Here is a 17,333-nt window from a genome sequence, read left to right on the forward strand (position 1 = left end):
AAAAGCCCTCCTCATCCCGAGTTGGGTTGTCATCCCAATGCCCGGCAGATCACCCCCGGATCCCATAGCCCCGGAGAGACCGAGACCCATCCTTTGAAAAGAGCACACAGTGCCACCCACAGAACAGAAGCAGATCAACCGCCAAATGCATTTCCATTGCCCTAACCTCGATTTGTATTATATATAGCCCCCCCCCAAAATAAAACAATTATATATATACACATACATACTTTAAAAATCCTGTTTCTCTTATTTTCCATAATTAGCTATTAATATTTGTAGTAATATAGGAAATTTATGCAAAGGATTTTTACCTCTCACCAGTCCAGCCATTACCAAAATTACATTATGGCAACCAATTATTATATTAGCAAACAATTATTGTGAATCATCCTATATTGTCCTACACACACTCAACCCCTTTCCCCCACAGCAACCATAGACACAGATTCTCATCAGTTGCACCATCCCAGAGCCCAACTCAAAGTTCTTGATTTACGAATGCATATACAGTTGCAGCTGTATGAGAAGGCCTGCAAAACCACGCAAAGAAATGGGCAGAAATGGGGAGATTTGATTAACCATTGTCACGTCCTAGATGATGGAGGTCAGATATACCCCCTTCCCCTGAAACACTCACAGCATGGTCCCCTGTAGTGACCATATTCCCAAGCGTCTCTGTGCAGTCAGACCTTTGATTTTGTGCCACCAGGGCCACAATAATATCCCCCCTCTCTGAATGTCCGAGTGTGACCTCCCTCCCCATGGGTTACTGCAGCTAGTGTTGCCAACACTGTCATTGCCTGGGTGGGGGCACCCCACCGGAATCCCCACCGGCTAGGTACAAGGTCGTCAAGGTTCTCATTAGCAGCTTTGAGAATGTCTTTGTATATCACGCTCTCCCTTCAGGGGGCTTTGGCTTTGCAGGACCAACCCTGCCAAGCAGGCTCAGAATCTTGAGGGGGCGGGGCTGCTTTAGAAGGTCTCTGAACGCATTTTGGCTGCATAAATGTTGACCTTAAAGGTCTTACTCACATCGGCTGCGGAGAGTGTGATCAATCAGTCATCCGGAACAGCTGATGCTCTCATGCATGTTTCAATGTTACTTGCCTCGAAGCGAGCATAGAAGTTATTTAGCTCGTCTGGTAGGCTCTTGTCACTGGGCAGCTCTCGGCTGTATTTCCTTTTGTAGTCTAAGCGTCGGTGCATGTGTAGTACGATTCGATCTTAGTCCTGTATTGATGCTTTGCCTGTTTGATGGTTCGTCAGAGGGCATAGCGGGATTTCTTATAAGCTTCCGGGTTAGAGTCCCGCTCCTTGAAAGCGGCAGCTCTACCCTTCAGCTCAGTGTGAATGTTTCCTGTAATCCATGGCTTCTGGTTGCGGTATGTACGTACAGTCACTTTGGGGACGACGTCATCGATGCACTTATTGATGAAGCCAGTGACTGATGTGGTTTACTCCTCAATGCCATCGGAAGAATCCCGGGAACATATTCCAGTCTGTGATATTAAAACAGTCCTGTAGTTTAGCATCTGCTTCATCTGACCACTTTTTTATAGACCGAGTCACTGATGCTTCCTGCTTTAATTTTTGCTTGTAAAGCAGTCAGATTTTGCCAAATGAAGGGCGAGGGAGAGCTTTGTACACGTCTCTGTGTGTGGAGTAAAGGTGGTCTAAAGTTTTTTTCCCCCCTCTGGCTGCACATTTAACATGCTGATAGAAATTAGGTGAAACTGATTTAAGTTTCCCTGCATTAAAGTTCACAAGGAGCACCACCTCTGGATGAGCGTATTCCTGTTTGCTTATGGCTGTATACAGCTCACGGAGTGCGGTTTAAGTGCCGGCATCGGTCTGTGGTGGTATGTAGACAGCTACAAAAAATACAGATAAACTCTCTAGGTAGATAGTGTGGTCTACAGCTTAGCAAGAGATACTCTACCTCAGGCGAGCAAAACCTCGAGACTTCCTTCACCAGCTGCTGTTTACAAATATGCATAGGTCCCCGCCCTGTGTCTTACCAGAGACTGCTGTTTTATCCTGCCGATAGTGTATAACACGGCAGCTGTATGTTATTAATGTTGTCGTTCAGCCACGACTCGGTGAAACATAAGATATTACAGTTTTTAATGTCCCGGTAGGATATACGTGCTTTCAGCAGTACGGATGGCAAAGGCAGATTAGCCACTCGTCGCCTGATCCTCACAAGGCACCTCGATCTCTTTCCGCGAAATCTCAGTTTCTTTCTCTAGCGAATGACGGGGATCAGGGCCTGTTCGGGTGTTTGGAGTATACCCTTCCTGTCTGACTCATTAAATTAAAATGATTTGTCCAATTCAAGGTGAGTAATCGCTGTTCTGATGTCCAGAAGCTCTTTTCGGTCATAAGATATGGTATCAGCAACATCATGTGCAAAATAAGTTACAAACAATGCGAAAAAATAAACAAAATAGCACGGTTGGTTAAGAGCCCATAAAACGGCAGCCATCCCTTCCGGCGTCATCTTTCCAATAAGCTTCCCTAGCAGTGAAAGGCTACTCCAGTTGACAGTCTAAAATCTCCACTCAGAGCATCGTTTGTCTGTCTGTCCAAGGCTGTGATCTCGGTCTGTATCATCACCACAGACAATAAAAAATGATCTCAACACACTGCCCCAGCTGTTAAGAGCACGGCAACCACGAGATGAAACAGTATCTAAGTAAACTGACAAGCTGCACATCTCCTCACCACACTCATGTGCCCCTCCATCTGTCTTGGTCTGCATAAGTAGGAACAAAAAAGGGGTGAGTCCTTATTTCACCTTTTCCTTCATTCATGTACACTCCCCAAGGATCCTTATGGTTCTTCCTGCCCAACAGAGTCATAAGTAGCTCATTAATGGTGCCAAGCCAATATTCTCGAGACAAACAAAAAACTTGCTGGAGAAAGCCAGAGGCAGTGGAAGTGTGTGTCTGAAGTGCATCTTCTGTGAATGCTGATTATGAATGGAGTGTGCGTGTAAGGGGGAGTGGTTGTAGCATCTCAAGTGCCTATTGTTGTTGAGTACTCACATGAGAGAAATTAACATTCTAAACACAAACACTGCCAATTTTGGGCTTTTCCCCTGCTCAGAGAGACAAACTAGGCTTGTTGACAGAGAATACTTTTAAGGAGAACAAAATCCTTCTTATAGTATTGACAGCCCTTCCAGCTAAAGACAGTTTTATGACAAAGGCATTATTTTTTGTTTAAGGGTGTAAATTAAAGAGTGACTGAATCTAAAAAGCAACTGCTCTTTTTGAAAATGGTGTATATGGCATCGATATGAGTCCAAAACAATCTGGGTCAAAATTTACTACAAAGTGTAAATAGGATAATTTCGGTCATAAAGTCAGTCTCGTCTAAAACAGCGTTTTTTTAAAGTAAATTTGTCACAATTTACACAAAGGTTGGGTTTGGATTACAATTATGTCAACATAATTAACACATTAACACATGGTGGTAATGCCTAGGGAGAATTGTCATGCACGGAGTAATCTGTCGTGGATTGATTCTCGTGGACGGATAAAATGGCGAGAATCTGTCAAGGCTCACGTAGAATTATGTGATTACGAGCAGCAGTAGTTCCTAGTTTTGGGTTTTTGTTGGTTGATTATTTGATGAATCAGGATTGGGAGAAGTTGGTGCTTAAACTGGTGCAGTGATTTTCAAGCCAGTGTGAGGAAGATAAACTGTTTGCACTAGATTCTGCAGCTACAAAGTCAAAATTGGCTGTATTGTAAAAATAAATAATCTGAAAACAAAAATGTGCTTTTTGGCCATGATAAACACGGGTGAAATTAGCAGAAGGGAGGGGTTTGGCCAAGACTTCGCTTCCTTCCTTTGCACAAAGGTAATCACAATTGGTAATGGCATTCCCCCCAGAAGTAAAACAGGAAATGACAAATTTTCATGAGATAATTTGACTTGTGGGTAAACAAGATTATGCAAAGAGAAACAGTCTTCTCAAGACAACATGGTGTGGTTACTTCCCATGCCATTATCTTTGGCAAAAGTTTGATGTGCAATGCACATATTGCTCAAGAAATGCTCTAGTGAAAATGGGCCTCCATAAAGTTGTTCAACAATCTTGTGCAGATCGCCAGGCTATCAATTACATCCAAAGCTAGCTAATACTTATGCGTGCTGTCAACCTTCAAACCTGAGATTGGTGTTGTGGGTGACTGGTGAGTAAATGTTGGTTATGCTAGCTCTAGCTACATTATTTGATCATGCTAGCGAGCCAGGCTAGCTATGATACTGTGATGTAACTAGTGAAAGACAAAGCCTCTCGCTAATGTGTAATGTCAGAGGAATATTTGCATTGCTAACGTTAACAAGCTAGCTACCTTGCTAACAACAGCAAGGTGGTGGGATCTCGATTGGCTCTCATGCCAGATTTGCTAACTGTAGCCTATTCATTGGCAGTTCAGGTTTGATAGGATGTAGCCAGCTTGCTTTTAATAATGTTCCAACTCGAACTGGCTAGCTAAGGTCCCTGCTAGCTAACGTTACCTAGCTAACTTGCTAACGTTACCTAGCTAACTTGCTAACCTTACCTAATTTCAAGTCGGATTTGCTAATTAGATAGCTAGCAAGCTAGTTAGCTATGGAGTTAGGGTAGCATTCGAGGGCTTCAGCTAACCCAAAACCAAAATAACATGCCAACATTGTGTATTCTCTAGGGGAAAAATAATGATGACACACCACCAGGCAAGGCTGAGCCAGTCCCGTTTCAGAAAAATTGCGGACACCTGAATCAGGTTGGTAACATTTGATGTCATCAAAGCTCCAAATACAATCACTTGGGATTCACCCATCATAACCACCATTGACAATGTAATCAGTGCTGTGTGTTTTTACGGGTCTTTATGTTGTAAGGAGGTACCCCCTTCCACAGTGCCAATGGACAAGCCTACTCTTGGGCCCGGGTGATTAATACCATCGGTGCCATCCTTCTGCATCTCACATCTGCCTGTAGTTATTGAACTCTGCCTGCTGGACCCATGGGTTGAGGCAAACTGTCATATCCAGGATGGAGTGTCATGCACTCCACCCCTCCTGCCACCTGACTCCACCTGTAATATATGATATATAGAAGCTACTTCATCACCCACTGGAGACTTGAAGACAGAACCTCACCCAGAGAGCATTGCATGTCAGTGTGTGGTTAGACAGACAAATCCTTAGATTTGGCCAAATATACCTATGCCATTCTAGTTCTGGTTATACACCTGAAGATGTACTCTACACACAATGTGTTTTCATTTGATAGGTAAAGTGTCAGCGTAATGTCTTTATAAAAACACCAATATGATATTTACAGCAGAAAATGTTTTGTCAAACAAACCCATTCATTTTTAGTTGATAAATGTATCTACACTCAAGCTGGGTGACGTTTGTGCAATATCCACACGTAGCATACATTTGTCTGGATATTAGTAATGCTGGGATTTGTACCCCGGGAAAAATCTAACAGCGGACATAAGGAGAGACGTGACAAAACTAGCCAGTTATAGAATATTGTGTTATAGGACAGCTGAGCTGACTGAAGAATGGACATTCAACTCGCAGTTGATATCGTGTCCACTGTAACATGTCTTTACATGACGCGACAAAACTTTGAAACTAAGTCGCAAGCTACTTCAATAGCAAGGTGTTGAAAAACAAGTGTCTCATAAAACACATTCCAGACACTGGTTCTTGCCATCTTGGCATGACTGTGATTTGACAGAGAAAAAGCTTGCTGCAGTCAGCTTGGCTAAACACAAGGTTCGTACAGACTTGGCGAGTCAGTCAGGATGGGAGAAGTCCTCAACTTCAAAACTTCTCTCAGTAGCAAAGTTAGCTTAGCTTACCTCGTTGTCACTACTCACTACTGCCCTTGTTTGAGGTGATTGAATGGCAAAGACAACCCCAAAAAAACACCCGCGTCAAACCTCACCCTGAAAACAAATTTAATTTGGTGTCAGTCATGGCCGCCAGGATTTCTTAATAAGCAAGTAAAAAAATCGAGGCCAAATCAGAAAGTTCAGCGCCCTTTAAAGAATTACTAGAGATGAAGTGAGAACAGGATCAGTGTTTGCTAATGCTTTCCGTCCACATAAATGAAAGTGTGAATCTTTTTTCACTTGTATCATTTATCTTCTGTTAGGCTTCTGTTATTGAGAGAAGACCTGTGTTTGGATCACCAATGAAACAGGCTATCATTGACATACTCACAGAGATAATTGGCTGTAGTTGACCACACAATGTAGCACTCCCAATAAGTCCTCATTCCAGTAAAGGTCACAGAACTTCTCTTTCACAACATTGCAGAATGTCTGGTACTGTAGGTCCTTCAGAGACAGGAAATACTCCCCTTCAAACACATAAACATGAGACAGTACATCAATGAATGGTTTTTAGACAGAAAGCTTGTCATACAAGTTTACACCAGATATCATACTATTTAATGTTACAACTTGTATAATGGTCGCCGGAGATGATGGCCTCCATTTTATTGGCTCTTAACCAACCGTGCTATTTCGCTAGTTTTTTTCGCATTGCTTAACTTTTTTTTGTACATAATGTTGCTGCTACTGTCTCTTATGACCGAAAAGAGCCTCTGGACATCAGAACAGCGATTACTCATCTTGAATTGGACTAATAATTTTTCTTTAATGAGTCGGACAGGAAGGATATACTCCAAACACCCGAACAGGCCCTCATCCCTGTCATTCGCTACAGAAAAAAACTGAGATTTTGCGGAAAGAGATCGGAGTGCCTTGTGAGGATCAGGCGACAAGTAGCTAATCTGCCTTTGCCATCCGTACTGTTAAAGTTCATTCGCTGGAAAATAAATGGGACTAACTAAAAGCACGTATATCCTACCAACGGTACATTAAAAACTGTAATATCTTATGTTTCACCGAGTCGTGGCTGAATGACCACATTAACATACAGCTGGCGGGTTATACACTCTATCGGCAGGATAGAATAGCAGCCTCTGGTAAGACACGGGGTGGCGGCCTATGTATATTTGTAAAGAACAGCTGGTGCACAATATATAAGGAAATCTCGAGATTTTGCTCGCATGAGGTAGCGTATCTCTTGATAAGCTGTAGACCACACTATCTACCTAGAGAGTTTTCATCTGTATACATACCACCACAGACCGATGCTGGCACTAAGACCTTACTCAATGAGCTTTATACAGCCATAAGCAAACAGGAAAACGCTCATCCAGAGGTGACTTAAATCAGTTTTACCTAATTTCTATCAGCATGTTAAATGTGCAACCAGAGGGGGAAAAAAAACTCTAGACCACCTTTACTCCACACAGAGACTCGTACAATGCTCTCCCTCCATTTGGCAAATCTGACCATAATTCTATCCTCCTGATTCCTGCTATCAAGCAAGAATTTAAGCAAGAAGCATCAGTGACTCTGTCTATAAAAAAGTGGTCAGATGAAGCAGATCCTGAACTACAGGACAGTTTTGCTAGCACAGACTGGAATATGATCTGGGATCCTTCTGATGGCATTGAGTACACCATATCAGTCACTGGTGTAACAGTATAACTTTAGTACCGTCCCCTCACCCCGACACGGGCGCGAACCAGGGACCCTCTGCACACATCAACAACTGACACCCACGAAGCGTCGTTACCCATCGCTCCACAAAAGCCGCGGCCCTTGCAGAGCAAGGTGCAACACTACTTCTAGGTTTCAGAGCAAGTGATGTAACTGATTGAAACGCTACTAGCGCGTACCCGCTAACTAGCTAGCCATTTCACATCCGTTACACTCACCCCCCTTTCAACCTCCTCCTTTTCCGCAGCAACCAGTGATCCGGGTCAACAGCATCAATGTAACAGTATAACTTTAGTACCGTCCCCTCGCCCCGACACGGGCGCGAACCAGGGACCCTCTGCACACATCAACAACTGTCGCCCACGAAGCATCGTTACCCATCGCGCCACAAAGGCCGCGGCCCTTGCAGAGCAAGGGGCAACACTACATCTAGGTTTCAGAGCAAGTGACGTAACTGATTGAAACGCTACTAGCGCGTACCCGCTAACTAGCTAGCCATTTCACATCCGTTACACTCACCCCCCTTTCAACCTCCTCCTTTTCCGCAGCAACCAGTGATCCGGGTCAACAGCATCAATGTAACAGTATAACTTTAGTACGTCCCCTCGCCCCGACATCACATCCGTTACACTGGCTTCATCAATAAGTGCATCGATGACGTCGTCCCCACAGTGACTGTACGCACATACCTCAACCAGAAGCCATGGATTACATGCAACATTCGCACTGAGCTAAAGGGTAGAGCTGCCGCTTTCAAGGAGTGTGACTCTAACCCGGAAGCTTATAAGAAATCATGTTATGCCCTCTTATGAACCATCAAACAGGCAAAGCATCAATACAGGACTAAGATCGAATCATACTACACTTTCTCCGACGCTTAGACTACAAAAGGAAATACAGCCGAGAGCTGCCCAGTGACACGAGCCTACCAGACGAGCTAAATAACTTCTATGCTCGCTTCGAGGCAAGTAACACTGAAACATGCATGAGAGAATCAGCTGTTCCGGACGACTGTGTGCTCTCCGCAGCCAATGTGAGTAAAACCTTTAAACAGGTCAACATTCACAAGCCTGCAGGGCCAGACGGATTACCAGGACGTGTACGCCGAGCATGCGCTGACCAACTGGCAGGTGTCTTCACTGACATTTTCAACCTCACTCTGTCAGTCTGTAATACCAACATGTTTCAAGCAGACCACCATAGTCCCTGTGCCCATGAACACTAAGGTAGCCTGCCTAAATTACTACTGACCCGTAGCACTCACGTCTGTAGCCATGAAGTGCTTTGAAAGGCTGGTCATGGTACACATCAACACAATTATCCCAGAAGCTCTAGACCCACTCCAATTTGCATACCGCACTTTCACACCTGGACAAAAGGAACACCTATGTGAGAATGCTATTCATTGACTACAGCTCAGCGTTCAACACCATAGGGCCCTCAAAGCTCATCACTAAGCTAAGGACCCTAGGACTAAACACCTCCCTCTGCAACTGGACTTCTTGACAGACCACCCCCAGGTGGTAAGGGTAGGTAACAACACATCCGCCACGCTGATCCTCAACACAGCTTCCTGCCATCCAGGACCTCTATACCAGGCGGTGTCAGAGGAAGGCCCTAAAAATTGTCAAAGACTCCAGCCACCCTAGTCATAGGCTGTTCTCTCTGCTACTGCATGGCAAGCGGTACCGGAGCACCAAGTCTAGGTCCAAGATGCTTCTAAACAGCTTCTACCCCCAAGCCATAAGACTCCTGAACATCTAATCAAATGGCTCACCAAACAATTTGCATTGCCCCCCTCTTCTACGCTGTTGCTACTCTCTGTTATTATCTATGCACAGTCACTTTAATAACTCTACCTACATGTACATATTACCTAAATTACCTCGACTAATCGGTGCCCCCGCACATTGACTCTGTACCAGTACCCCCTGTATATCACCTCGCTATTGTTATTTTACTGCTGCTCTTCAATTATTTGTTACTTTCATCTCTTACTTTTTTTTTGTATTTTCTTAAAACTGGTCTTGTAACTAAGCACTTCACTGTAAGGTCTACTACATCTGTTGAATTCGGCGCATGTGACAAATAAAATGTCTATTTTCTCTATCTCTCTATAAAGCAATTATCCTAATCAAATTCAGTCGGGGGGAAAAACAGGGAGAAAAGGGGCTTCTAACCTGGTGCCACATCTGTTTGTGTGGTCTTACCAACTGGTGTGAAGAACCGTAGAAGTTGTCGAAACAGATCTGGGGCCATAGGCTACATGAGAATGCATATCAATCTTCATGCTACTTACCCATTGCTAGATCCTCTACACCATTCTCCAGATAGCCATCAAGGGCAAACTCTGCCCTGAGCAGGCCAATAACCTCTTGTAGGGAAGTGTTCATCAGGGGGAGGGGGGAGGAAGTGAGTCTCCCTGAGGAGGTCCATGGGACTCTGATAGGTGTTCACCCTCACCTTCTCCTGTCCTTGGACCTCCTTCTCCATTGTGTGGATGGGGCATGGACGCTGTGGGGTCCGAGGGTCTGCCATTAAGGCATTCCAAAAGAGGTTCAGCTCCCTGGCCAGGGGTCAGATGGTCGCTAGGGCCCCGTGGATGTGTGGGATGACCCTGGAGGTAGCTGGAGCTTGAGGTCAGGGGCAGATTGAGCTCCAGACCATGGAGGGACTCAGGGACTGTTATCTGCACTGGCACCAGGGTTAAGTGCCCTGTTAAAGGGTCCTGACGCAAGAGGAAGTTGTTGAAAACACCACCACCAGTCAGATGAGAGCAGGATGACGATTGGCAAGAGGAAGACGAAGTCAATTGGGTGGTCGAAGGAGGGAGTGGGTGGTCTGAAACGGGAGTCCTCTGGTTGCTGAGTTCGGGGGAGGTGGGAGGTGGAGAGTTGACCAATGTCCTGGCGCTAGAGGCAGTGGAGGAAAGGTTATGTATGACCACGCTCCTTTGATTGGCAGGGCTGTCCTGTCCGTTGTCCTGTAGGTCTCTATCTGACTGGGGTAGGTCCTCAAGGTGTGAGGGGGTTTCTCGGTCCTTGGCCTCTTGCACAGGCCGGATGTCATTGCTTCTTGTGACTTCAATTATAACCCTGCAACACAAAATGATGTGATAATTAAAAATGCATTCTTGAAATCAGTTCTGACATTCAATGACATCTCTGCCACAATCAATAAAGCTCCAACTTGCAAAAACATCAATGGTGTGTGAAATAATTCCTTGACTGGTAGCTCTTATCTCCATAGAAAGGAGGCATACTGCTTACTCCTGAATGTCTGAAGCAGGAAGGGGAGTTTCCGCAGTGTCCCCCTCCCTGGTCAGGACGATGGGGGTGAAGTGTGTGGCAAGGGAAGTGAAGGCCTCTGGAAGCTGGGGGGCTCCACTAATTGGATAGCTATGGGGAACAGGGCCAGGTACAGGAGCCAATCGGCTCTCAGTGGCCATGGGCACAAACCCTACACACAGTTACAACAATCTCAGTTACAACATCAATACCATTTGATGATCACAAATCTGTATGTAGATGCAAGGTCAACAGAATCGCTTGAACATAATGTCTGAAAAGATGAATTAATCGTACCACTCTTGATACGTGTTGATTCCTGACTTGAGCTTACTCTACTGTCCAATCCATTCTGATCTTCTGCTTCAATGTCCTTTGTGAGTGGCTGAAAGGTAAGGGAGGGAGTTATCCTCGACAGACAATAATGGAATAGCAATGTGTCCTCCCTTTCACTCTGAGGGGCAGTATGTTTCTCACTACCCCTGCCAAACAGTAGCTACAGTGGTACAGTGGAGTGGTACCGGGTGGACTCTGTTGATCAGCTTCGTCCACACTGTCTCAGCGTTCGTTCCTTGGCGTGATAGATAATCCCAACAGCTCTGTAACAGCAGAAACAAAATAAAATATTATACCTTAGCACCTAAGATACTTCATTCATTAATTTGTTTATCAAATCAAACGTAATTTAAAGTGCATTTCAAATTGCAACACACTTTACGGTAAAGAAACTTTGCTCATTCATTCACAATATATTGTGTCACGATTGCGTCTATTAAAAATGCTAAATGATGTTACATATGTAATTAATGCTACTAAAACATTGATCAAAAGAAGAATGGATGAATGTGCTTTCACTAGAGTGGTTGAGAGCTGAAGCTATGACTACCTTTTTAGCTACGACAATGGAAGGTCTCTCGATGGGCGTCCTCTTGGCCATCTCCAGCAGCAGCATCTTCAACTTCCTGGGCATAGCCAGCTTCTGATTGGCTGACAGGTTGAACTTGGCCGTGGCCCATAGGATGGCAGCCACCCCATAAACACAGGCCTCAAAAACAGACAGAAGGACGGACCGAGAGAAAGACATACAGATGGATGGACGGACAGACAGACAGATGACACCCACTTAATCAGTAATCAAAGCATCTACTTGATGGAGAAAAAGGTTTTATTTTAAAAGATGAATGTCAGAAGTTGAGGCAAACCTTTTCAGTTACGATTCCATGATCCTGGAATTCAGGAGCCAGATAAAACGCATCGCAGGATCCTAAGAGGAAAATTCACGTTGAATTATTGAACGTGACATCATTTCATAGAATGTTCCTTCGGACACTACTCAAGACACTTTTCTCAGGGTAACTTTTGAATATTTGAAGTCACAACAGTTGTAAATAAATAAACAGAGACAAAGAATAAATGGAAAGTGGTGAAGTAACTTTATCATTCCAAACAGAGTATTGCTGACTACCGTGTACTGCATAAGCAAAAAGAGCCATACCTGTGTTTTTAGGTTTCAAGAAGAGAACTTCTCCCTCACAACCCACATACATTGTATCCAGGCATAGGTATGCTTTCAGGAAGTAAATAAAGAATAAGAAAGAAAAGTAAGCCTAAGAGGTTAATACATTTTAATAAATTACATCAAATGTATGTCGAACTAAACAAAGTTTTAAATGATTTATTGCCACTGCCATAGTGACGTTTCTCATTATAATTTAATCAACAGCAAAGTGGTTTACAGAGACCAGACAAGGTGAGGGATTGGATGCTTACTGCTTAGTAAATCATGTAATTGATTTACACAGAGCAGAGAATCAGTGGTTGGTTAACTGAAGAAGTGAGGAGTCCAACCTGGGTAGTCTAAGTAGGTCTGCAGTGTGGAGAGGCAGGTATGACACAGGGCCCATAGCTCATTCACAGACAGTCTCTGCCCACTCCGTGTGAGTAGATCCCTCAGAGAGATCCACTAGGTCACAATCAATAAAAATCACTGTTAACATTTCTTTCCCTCTTGGCCAGTTTACCAGTCCCAGATTAAGCTAGTCCTGGACAAAAACCATGGTCAATGAAAAATCACCACTGAAAGTGATTTTTAGTTCAGGAATAGGCTTAATCTGGGTCTGGGAAACCGTCCCAAAGAGTTGTGAACAGAGTTGTGAAACGAAGGCATGTAAATCTACATACATTGTACAGTACATGAAACTAATCCTTGAACTCACCTCATCCTGAGATTCTTCATTGAGGCACAGCATGCTTTTAGTCATGTGATTATTGGGAGTGTAAAGGTTGGAGGTTGAAGTCATGTTGCAAGCAGAGTCGACCAACACGTCCGGGTCTTGAGCTGGGCGGGACGAAGAGGTTTCATCTCGTGTTCCACTTTGACTGTCTGAATCCGTTTCACCACCACATATGGGCAGGGTAGAATCTCTTTCCCCTTCTAATGTCTCACTGTCTCTCGCTGAGTCCCATTGCTCGGAGTCATTGCACTCATAAGGGGCCTTCTCTCTGTCCCCTCTCTTGCTCCAAACAGACCCGTGCCCCGTGCATTCCTCAGCTCCTATCTCCGTGAGGTCCGATACATTGACACTGATATCCCCATGGGGCGCGGGTGGGAATGCGGGGGGATTATTGGAGTCTGGGACGGAGCAGGAACGATTCAGAACCCCCCTCACCCTCCCAGCCCTCTCCTGAGCCCTCCTGTGTACAGGAGAACTATTCTGAGATCTGCTATCCAACTGAGAACCAAACATGTCCTCCTCTCTGACGCATCCATCCTCTTCCACATCCCCCATACCGTCAGCCCAAAGGGTGGAGTCCCAGGCTCCACATACGTGATGCCGATGCAGGCCGTTGGAGTCGTTTAAGTCCGGGTTCTCTGCCGTGGTATGTGAGACAATGCCCTGGTTTTTGGAGCTACTGTCCTCAGAGTTGATGCTCTTGTGGAGCTGCCAGTTGGGTTTGGGCTGCTGCCATCGAGCCTCCCAAGAGCCATCCCACCCATCTGTGGATAGATACACACGTAGTATGGTTATGGCCACAGTGGACCACAACAGAAATGTGTGTTTACATAGATATACACAGACATATCCCATGTCTAAAGGCAAACCTTGAAATGTTGCGACGGATTCGATTGACAGAACTCTTCGGCCTATAGAAGAGAGTTTCCGGCACAGGGCTGTGGAAGAGGCATCTACTAGCTTTTCCTCTGCAAGGGAGAGGAGGTTCTGAGAGGAAGACACATAATATATCAGCTAGCATAGACATAAAGTACTTTATGATGCAATGGTAAGTTTAAGTTTATATAGAAACTGTACGTTTCTCACATTTACCATTGAGATTATATTAATATAAACTATGAACTTTAGGGGGTTTAATACGTTTTGCCATTTCATTGTTGATGACTCACTGTTGAGGACACAGTGTTGAAACAGATTGCATTTGTTTCCCAAAAGAAAATACATCCTGTTATTGGTGTAAACTTCATATTTTAGTTTTATCCCCTGGGCAGAATTCTTGTTTCGTGCATGACTAGTGACCCTGAAGAAGGCACAATGATGCCGAAACGTTGGCGGTTTACCCAATAAATTACTGGGAGATTTTATATAGAGTGTGCGACTCGCTTTATTTATTTTTAGAGCATGACTGTAACATCCTCCATTTTGTTTTTCCCTATCCGTAGTGATGTGCAGTTTGAGAACGATTTGTTATTTTTTAACAACTATTTTTAATGACTCGAGTCAGGATTTGTTTTTTTCTGAGTGACTTGTTAATTTTAGCCGTTTGTTTGACCTGCTGGCCCCAATAAGTCCTACAGCATGATTGATACACACTTCTCCGGCTCATGAGGATCTAGAGACGTGCTCTGCTCCGACCAATAACTCTCTGTCATATATGCGCGCAGGACAATAGATCATGCAGCAGGTAACATAGAGAAGAAAATTACATTTTTTAGAACTAATTATTGATCGCATGGTGCAAGAAGGAATTCAATTGATTATTGAATGTTATGATGGACACAGCTTTATAGAACCAAAACATACACCGTCTCTACTGAACAAACTCAAACTTGAGAAGGAATCGTTTGGGGGGGGGGGGGGGACTACAGTTCACAAACGATATTGTGCTTATCAGCCTCACAGCAGTCAAGCAATGCATTCCATCAAGAGTCCTTCACAATCTAGTCCGGTTGCGTCCACAACTAGATCTCCTTTCAAATGTATCAAGAAATAATCGATTTTGTATGCCTAGCAATCAACAAATGTACATTGTTTAAAGCAGTCACAAATGACAGCTCCAATAAGCCCACTATGGTGAACGAGAAGCTTGTAGAATCATATTTCGAGTTTTCAGTTCATCGTTCACCGGTAGAGGGTCCTGCGTGCTCTGGGCGTTGCTCACTCAAATGAACAAAATTTGTCGAAAGATTTGTTCTTTGACTGAACGAGTCGAAAAGATCAGAGTCATTAAAAATAGCCAACCTTCCCATTACTACCTATCTATATGCACTGTCATTGCTCCTCCACACGGTGCTGCTCATGTTCAGTGACTGTGCACATCCAAAGGTACTCTACATGAAGGGTTAAAGTGACTGATATAAATGTTATACAAAAAATGATTTATTGAAACATGGACACTTTTGTCAATGTTGGGGTAATTCTTCTGTTCACATGCATATCATTACCTGCAAAGACATCGGCCATCTCCTCAATATCAGTATGTCATGTCTCTTGTATCTGTTTGCCAAAGGTGCTTCTACAAAGTATTGACTCAGGGGTGTGAATACTTATGTAAATGAGATACCTGTATTTCATTTTCAATACATTTGCAAACATTTCTGAAAACATGTTTCCACTTTGTCATTACGGGGTATAGTGTGTAGATGGGTAAGAATAATAATACATGTAATCCATTTTGAATGCAGGCTGTAACACAACATAATGTGGAATAAGTCAATGGGTATGAATACTTTCTGAAGACACTCTATTTGGTCATGTTATGTAGAATACTATCATGTTGTGATCTTGCAGACATCGATTCAGCTTTGATCTAATGTTATAAAATGAGCACCATTCTCCATTCATCACTGACATTTGCCAGAGTAGTTTGTTGGTAGCCTGTTCTCTGGGCAGCCAAATGAGTAGATCAAGAGACTGTGCGTAAAGTAGAGAATCCCGGACATGCACAAAAATGTTGGATTTTGTGCTATCGGGAAGAGACTTGCAGAGAATTCGGAATCGCAGCCTCTCCGTAATTTGTATAATAAGAGCGTAAAGACAGCACTCCATTAAAGTTCATCCATGTCACCACGTTACCTGGGGGAGTGGCCTGTCCTCTGGCCCCTCCTCCTGCATCTGCTCCAGCAGTCTCTGAATCTCCTCCCCCAGCTCTGCCTCCAGCTCTGGCTCAATGACAAAGTCCAACGCGGCAGAGAGGGTGGAGCCCAGAGAGTACACATGTCCCTGGAGAAGATTCAGAGCGTCATTGACCTCAAACTGACCCATAACATTCACCACACTGCAATTGTTTATCATAAAAATAATAAAAAACAAGACTGCTTAGTCATGTTTACACTGTATGGACACGTTCACTTTAAACCATATGGGAATTAAAACCTCAAATATGTGTTATTTACCTCATGTCAGCAGCTCATGTACTAAAAAAGAATCCATAAATCACTACTGTATCCCATGACAACCTCCGTTTATTAGTATATGCAGCAGATGTCCTTTGGGCATCTCTGTGGGGTCTTGGTGGAAACTAGGCCTAGTTGCCATGCTTTTGGTTGAGGAAGTAATTCATCAGACCATTATTAAGATGTCAATAAAGCTGCAGTAGGCCAGGCCAAGGCAATGTTCCTCCCTCATATAAGCGCCTTCAGATCCATTAGGACAATCGCAACCATCGAAAGCTACTAAATTATCGCCAGCTGATCTCTCGTTAAAACAATCAACACGGGCTAAAATAACCCGCAGAGCCGATCTCAATTTGCAACCAACATTACCGCTCCCTAACGTGGATGTTGAGGTTATCTTTTAGTCTTGATTGCAGGCATCATTTTTCAAGACCATTTCACCATCTGGTTGGTATTATCATGGGAACAATTTATTCCTATTTTATGAGCTAACTAATGGCGATTTATCTATTTGACAATCATTCCTTACAACTGAAGTAAAGTATTTCCTCATTTACCACGGCAAATCTACTGTGGTAATTGTCAAATAGATAAATCAATGCGAACTGGTATTGTTCCTAAAGACTTGAAAATCACAGATATGGCTCTTTTGCAAATGGTGGATAAAATCTTTACAGCCCTTAACAACAATGAATACACTCTTGGCACCTTTTTAGATTTATCCAAAACGTTTGCCATGGCTGAAATATTACTTTCTAAATTGTATTATTACGGTTTTCATGATTATACATATAAATTGGTTATATAGTTAGGTATATGATAGAG

At 43.7% G+C, this 17,333-nt stretch overlaps 1 protein-coding gene across 1 annotated transcript in view; it reads right to left on the bottom strand.

The window, feature by feature from the left end:
- Nucleotides 1-17,333, bottom strand: part of LOC139562093 (kinase non-catalytic C-lobe domain-containing protein 1) — a 57,225-nt gene that overhangs the window by 30,689 nt on the left and 9,203 nt on the right. The window contains 13 exon segments of the mRNA XM_071379428.1: nucleotides 6,241-6,379; nucleotides 9,892-9,987; nucleotides 9,990-10,687; nucleotides 10,862-11,051; nucleotides 11,177-11,264; nucleotides 11,401-11,478; nucleotides 11,766-11,924; nucleotides 12,082-12,143; nucleotides 12,375-12,446; nucleotides 12,728-12,842; nucleotides 13,096-13,877; nucleotides 13,983-14,100; nucleotides 16,189-16,335. Coding sequence (XP_071235529.1) covers nucleotides 6,241-6,379; nucleotides 9,892-9,987; nucleotides 9,990-10,687; nucleotides 10,862-11,051; nucleotides 11,177-11,264; nucleotides 11,401-11,478; nucleotides 11,766-11,924; nucleotides 12,082-12,143; nucleotides 12,375-12,446; nucleotides 12,728-12,842; nucleotides 13,096-13,877; nucleotides 13,983-14,100; nucleotides 16,189-16,335 — 2,744 coding nt within the window.

The sequence above is a fragment of the Salvelinus alpinus genome, chromosome 32 (genome assembly GCF_045679555.1).
Source record: "Salvelinus alpinus chromosome 32, SLU_Salpinus.1, whole genome shotgun sequence".
NCBI lineage: Eukaryota > Metazoa > Chordata > Actinopteri > Salmoniformes > Salmonidae > Salvelinus > Salvelinus alpinus.